At 41.0% G+C, this 7,089-nt stretch overlaps 1 protein-coding gene across 1 annotated transcript; it reads right to left on the reverse strand.

The window, feature by feature from the left end:
* Positions 1–3,426: 3,426 nt before the first annotated feature.
* On the reverse strand, positions 3,427–4,437 carry LOC142433115 (mRNA turnover protein 4 homolog). Its single transcript, XM_075538244.1, has one exon. It carries the CDS (start codon positions 4,270–4,272, stop codon positions 3,592–3,594), a length of 681 nt encoding a protein of 226 aa, XP_075394359.1. The 5' UTR covers positions 4,273–4,437; the 3' UTR covers positions 3,427–3,591.
* Between the last annotated feature and the right edge of the window lie 2,652 nt (positions 4,438–7,089).

Here is a 7,089-nt window from a genome sequence, read left to right on the forward strand (position 1 = left end):
TAAAGAGTATATAGACTCCCTGGAGAGAGTAAAGCTCTGTAGAGAAGCCAGCAGTGCTGAGGTAGGCTTTGCCTGCTGACCAGCACTGCCGAAGTGGGCTGACCTCTCTTGCTCTATGGAGTGTGATTCCTTCTACTTTGGGCCAGCTTGGATGATTCTCATCAGCCTTCTCTCTTACTCAGGGCTTCAGAAAACCACAGAGGGAAAGACGATTGGTTGGGAGGATGGAAGCCTTTACCATGAGGGAACTTCATAAAGTTCATGGAAAAATGTAATTTAAAAGAGAATCAATTTTCCTTGAACTTTTGTAAGACCCCTTGTATACCCCAATGCCCAAATAGCCTGGATCCGAAGGAAGGAAAATTAGAAGAAAGTTCTACCCTGAGCTTTAAGAGATTGGTAATTGAGACATGCTGATGTAGAGGCAAAGAAAATATTTTCTTTCTTTTTTCTTTTTATCTCCCTACTAACAAAATTTCAACATGAGATATTGAAAACTACTTTATAATGTATTTTGCTATTTATTTTTTTCAGAAAAAGTGAACAAGATAAGGAACAATTCAACAGTTTTATAGGTACCCTGTCTGACTCTTTTAATGTTCTGATAAGAAATGTAAGAAGGCTATTGTTACGCCATTTCATAATCTTGACATTTGAGGGAACTATTACAATCCTCCTCCTAACTGTATTCTAGGGTCTTGAGTAACAAAAGGATGCATATTACACCCATGCCTTGACTCTCACCATCAGGAATACGCACCACCTTCCTGAATAGCAGATTCTACTGCAGAGTATCGATGTGATCTATTCCTAATCCTTTCTCACTCACTTATTTTCAGAATGTTTCTCCATTTCTCAGCACTTAGAGGGAAGCAATCCCATTATTCAACTTGTTCTTCTCTAGAAATGAAGTTTGGTACAAATGTATGTGTGTGTGTGTGTGTGTGTGTGTGTGTGAGAGAGAGAGAGAGAGAGAGAGAGAGAGAGAGAGAGAGAAGTATCAGTGTGCTTTAAACTTTATGTGGTGATAGTTTGATATTAGTCATTTAGACAGAACACATGAAAGAACTATTTACACACCATTATCTGTTACCTATGAATGACAGATAGATGTTTACTCACCAATTGTCCTGGCTGATAATACATACTTTCAAATCAGGTAGTCTCTGATTATCATGCATTTTATATCTCATCACATCTATGAAAAGAACATTCTTCTAAGAAGCTACATCAAATTATATTCTTTATGCCTTATCACAATTGTCTGACAGATTTGTAAAACTGGTGTTATTTTGTGTAGTTTTTGTTCTCGAAGGTGAGTCTCTTTAACTTTTAAAGTATCTTCGGTCTTTTCAAAAGTCCTGGTGGCATAGTGGTTAAAGTTATAGGCTGCTCATTGAGAAGCCGGTGGTTGGAAGCCACCAGCTGTTTTGGGGGAGAAAGATGATTTTATAAAGATTCACAATCTTGGAAACCGTGTGGGCAGGTTTACTCTTTCTTGTAGGGTGCATCATGAGTTGGAATCAACTTGACTGCAAATGGTTTGGTTTCTTTCTTTTTTTTTAAGCTTTTCAAATGCAGATCTATTTTCTGATGTAATTTTTTCAAATCTAATAATTGAATATTTTGAGAGACTCAGACTCCACACCCCTGGTGGAAAAAGATTTCTGTAAACTTACCTGATGGGAATTGTGGTTCACACCGATCAAGGTTTCCTCCCAATCTGTAGCTGTCTTTGAAAAGATGAGAGCACATGGGTCCTCCCTTGGGTGTGCTGCCTACAGAAATACTTGCTCATCTGCATAGGAGATGTTCTGTTCAGCACTATTAGTGATAACCAAAAAATCCATAATTAAATATTCATCAATGGGAGAACAGATGAATAATTGAAGTATATTCACATACGTGGAATAATCTATACAGCCACATCTATCAATATGGATGAATCTCAAAAATGTCAAGCAGAAAATTGCTGAATATGATAAAATATCATTTACACAAGGTTTGAAACCATGCAAAACTATTATCTATTTGGATAAACTAGGTTATGCTGACTTAACAAACAGTGATTTAACTCCCTATGTCCAGCACGGATAATCTAGGGGAGAGGGCCTTCTGTTTATGGGTCAGTCAGGCGCCCAAGCTGATAAAGGTTTCATAGCATCACATGCTTCCTGGACCACTACACCAGTGGGAAGTGAATCGAGTGACCTGCACCCAAAAAGTCCTCTAACCATTGAGTTGATGCCGATGCAGAGAGACCCTCTAAGACCCAGTAGAACTCCTCTGTGGGTTTCTGAGACTGTGTGGCTCTCTATGGGAGTAGAAAGCCCTATCTTTCTCCCATGGAGTAACTGGTGATTTCAAACCGCTAACCTTGTGGTTCACAGGCCAAAGTGTAACCACTAAGCCACTAGGGCTCTTTTTAGTGACAGTAACTCTTAAAGCTTATGGCTAGGAGTAATACATTTCTTTTGCATTCATATTTCATTGTCCAAAGCCTGTCATGCAGCCATCCTGAAGTTCAAGGAGCCTGAGAAGTTCAATAGTACCATGCCCCTTGAAGGAAAATTCACACACGATATCTGGTGAATAATGAGTAGCTAACAGACAAAATAATGTGAGTACGGCATAGTGTATACGGGTCTGTGATTGGACTCCACTACTTGCACTGCCAGAGAAAGATGTGACAGACTTTTGCTGTAAAGATGGGAACTCTATAGTGTTACTATGGGTTGGAATTGACTTACCTGTAACATGCTTAATTTATGCAGATACACAAGGGATACCCCCCAAACCAGAATTCTTTTTTCTAAAGCCATGCATTTCAATTTTTTCTTTTTACAAAACAACCTTAGACCCTTCAAAGTACTCTCCATTACACTTAATATATTTGTCGAATCTGATTTCTTTCTTGGAAACAACTTTCAAACTCATCTGTTTGGAAGGCTGACAGCACCTCACTCATTTTTTTTTGTCTTTACCTCTTTTACATCGTCAAATTGCAGTCCCTTCATGTCCCTCTGCATTCTCAGAAACAAAAAGAAGTTACTCAGAGTAAGGTCAGATGAGTGAGATGTGTGGGGCAACGGAGGCATACTGGTTTCCTCCCCCCCAAAAAAACTGAAGCACAGAGATGGCTGCATGAACAGATGCATTGTCGTGGAGGCAAAACCAGAGCCCCACCTGCCATACTGTTATTCAATTTTTTTCAGAACCTCTAAATAGAAAGTTTGATTAACAGTCTGACCTGGTGGAATGAGCTCCAAATGTATTGAATCAACATTTTTGTCCATTCTGGAAGTTGACGGACATCCAGAATGAGGTTTGTCATCAATTGACATTACGCCTTTTTTTTTTTCCTTTTACTGCCCACAGGAGGAACCCTGTGGATGAAGTTTTATTCTTATATAAAAACAGTCCGTTCCCGTTGCACAATAAATAGCTGCTCCCTCACGGGGTGGGGGTGGGGTGGAGGCAGGGGCATCCTGCTGCTGGGGCGAGGGGAGCCCTGGGGCTGCCAGGTGGGTGTGCATGTGGGCAACCCGGTCAGTCGTCGTCGCTGTCTTGTGCCGACTCTTCCGCAGATTCTTATGCACTCTCTGGCAGGTCGTCGCCCATGTGCGCAAACCTTCCAGACTGTGCATCCCACATGTACCTGATGGTCACTTTGAACTCAGCCATCTCATAGCCAAAAAGCTTCAGGACACGGGCCTGCTCCAGTGTCAGCACGTCGCCCTCCTTGCACACCTCGTAGTCAGACAGCAGGGTGACCACACCTTTCTTGAGGGCAGTGGGCAGGCCTAGCTGCCTCAGCTGTGGCTCCATGGAGTGAGGGAACTGCTTCAGGGGCCCAGGATCCAGGCTCACCGAGAAGGATGCTTTGTTACCGGCTCGGGCGTAGTCCATCTCCGTGAACTTGGTGAACCACTCGTTCACTTCCTCTTTAGTTCGATTGGTGAAAAGGAGACCAACTTCACCCTTCAGCTTCCTGCTGACCTGGTGCAGGCTGTCTTTGTACTCATCAGAGGGGCTTCGACCCAAGGCCACCATCATCACTTTGTTTTTTCCAAAGAACATCCGGCTGTGCTTCCAGGCGTTCCGGATGTCCTTCAGCTTGCTGTTCCTCATGTTGGCCACGGAGAAGATGAAGAGGTACTTGTATGTGTCCACACATTTTCGAAGCTCTTCTATCAGGTTCTGTTTCAGTTCCAAGCCTTTCTTGGCAGTTTTGGTTAAGGAGACTTTTTTGTCACGCTTGGACTTGGGCATCTCGCTGGCGCCACGTGCCGCGGAAGGGCGCGCTGCCGGTGAGGCCCCCGGCGGCGCGGGGGCTTCTGGGACGGCAGCCGCGAGCTGCCCGCGCGGGCGCCTGATCCGACCCGCGCCCAGGCGCTTCTGCCGCCGCCGCCGGGCCCCCACCCGCGCCGCCCCCACCTTTCAGGGCGTGGCTGCGCGCACGTCCCGGACATTACGCCTTTTTTGAAACGAGAAAACCACCCATACACCTGACTTTTTTCCATAGTGTTGTCTTTGTAAGCTGTGTTCAACATCACAAATATCTGCGGCATTTTTACTGAGCCGGAAACAAATTTCACTTCCACACTCTGTTCTCTTAAATCAGCCATCTCTCTCTCTCTCACACTCACACACACACACACACACACACACACACACACACACGGGCACACAAACACACACACACACAACAGATTTGAGAGAAATTGCTTTTATGCAAAAATTTACTGTGACCAGAGAGAACCTTCCTGGGCGATGCCATTGGGTACTCTAACTCAGAGTGAGTTGCTTGATGCTTGCCTAGAGGGGAAAATGCATGATATGAAAGCTCTCCCCCATGGAGCTTTTTTCTAAAAGTTTTTTGGGACCTCCTCATATACAAATGTGGATTTAAATGAGGAATGGTGTGCATCAGGGTTATTTCTTTTCACCATATTTATTTTATCTGTATTCTGAGCAAATAATTCAACAAGCTGGAGTATATGAAGAAGTATATGACATCAGGATGAGAAGAAGACTAATAACAACCTATATGCCTATATGTAAATGATACAACCATACTAGTTGACAGTGAAGAACACTTGACACGTTTATTAATGAAGATCAAACTTTACAGCCTTTAGTTTGGATAAGATCTCAACATAAAGAAAATATATAAATCTTCACAAATGGACCAATAGCAGCATCATAATAAAGAGAAAATATTGAAGTCATCACGGACATCATTTTCCTCCTATCAACAATCAATATCCATGGAAACAAAGAAATCAAAGTGAGATGTCAGTTATTATGGCCCTTCTAGCCTTAATTCCTGGTGGTTACACGTTGGGCTGGTGACTGCAAGATCAGCAGTTGGAAATCACCAGCCATTCTGAGTGAGAAAGACAGGGCTTTTTACTCCCATAAAGAGTTACAGTCTTGTTCTATGCTGTCCTATCAGTCCAATATGAGTTGGCATCGATTTGTTGGCAGTGAGTGTTAATACACCACTGGATGTATATACTGCATTTTGTTTATCCATCTTTCTATAACGAGCACTGGGGCTGTTTCCACTTTTAGCTATTGTAAATAATGCTACAATAAATATTGGTTTGCATGCATCTGTGAGTTGTTGCTGTCAATTCTTTTGGGCATATACCCAGAGATGGATAGGCTGGATCATATGTAAATTCTATGTTTAACTTTGTTTAGGTACTGTCAAACTGTTTTCCATAATGGCTGCCTCACTTTATATTCCTACCAATAATGTGTGAGTGTCCCAACTTCCCTACCTCCTATCTAATACTTATTTTCCATAAAAGACATAGCCAGGCCTTTGGCAAGTGAGAGATCATTTTGGTTTTGATCTGCATCTCTCTAATGACTAGTAACAGTGAGCATCTCTTCACGTGCATGCTGTCCATTTTTATGTTTTCTTTGGAGAAATGACTATTCAAGTCCTTTGCTTATTATCAAATTGTGTTGGTGAACTTTAAGGGTTCTGTATATATTCTGAATACTAAATCCTTATCTATAAAGGTTTCCCTAATATTTCTCCAATTGTGTACGTTCTCTTATACACAAAAGTTTTAATTTTGGATGCTGTCCATTTATTTTTTGGTCTTGTTACTTGTGCTTTTGTTGTCCTGACTAAAAATCCATTACGTAAAACAAGGTCCAAAATCTTTATGTTTTCTTCCAATAGTTTTACAAATATTTTATATTTAGGTCATTTATCCAGGTTGAGTTAATTTTTGTAAGTATGGTGTCAGGTATGGATCCAGGTTCCATTTTTCACACGCAGAAATCGAAGTGTCCTAGCAACACTTATTGACTAGATTGTTCTTTTTCCATTGAAAAACTTTGGTTCCCTTTTAAAGGAGTAAGTTAGCCATAGGTGTGTGGATTTTTTTCCCCTGGATTCTCAATTCTATACCATATGCCAAATCCTTAGACTTGTTCTACACTGTTTTGATGACTGTACTTTGTCATATATTTTAGAATTGGGAATTGTGAGTTCTGTTTTGTTCTTTCTTAAATATTGTTTTGGTTGCTTAGGGCTCTTTGCTACTCCATATCAATTGAGGATAAGGTTTTTCATCCTGCAAAACAGGCTGTTAGAATTTTTAAAGGAATAACAGTATGTTTATAGATTTCTTTAGGTAGAATTGATATTTTAACAATCCATGAACATGGAATATTTTTCATTTATTTGTATTTCCTTTCATTTCCCTCATCAGTATTTTATATGTATTTAATTACTATGATTTGGCTATGAAGCATCCTGAGTGATGTAAGCAGTTCCAAGGAAGCTATTGAAAGGTTAGTGTTATGGCAGTTTAACATAATGAAGTATTCTTGTATTGAGGGACTACTTGAGTGGAGGCCCAATGTCCATCTGCTACATTAATACTAAACCTATAAATATATGCACATAGATCTATTTCCCCATCATCATATATAACCATATTTACATTGGTGCTTACCTTCCCAACATGATCACTGAATAAAAAGTGGGTACATAAGCAGATGTGGTTAAGAAAGCTGATGGTGCCTGTCTATCAAAAGATATAGTGTCTGGGGTCTTAAAGA

The sequence above is a fragment of the Tenrec ecaudatus genome, chromosome X (assembly GCF_050624435.1).
Source record: "Tenrec ecaudatus isolate mTenEca1 chromosome X, mTenEca1.hap1, whole genome shotgun sequence".
NCBI lineage: Eukaryota > Metazoa > Chordata > Mammalia > Afrosoricida > Tenrecidae > Tenrec > Tenrec ecaudatus.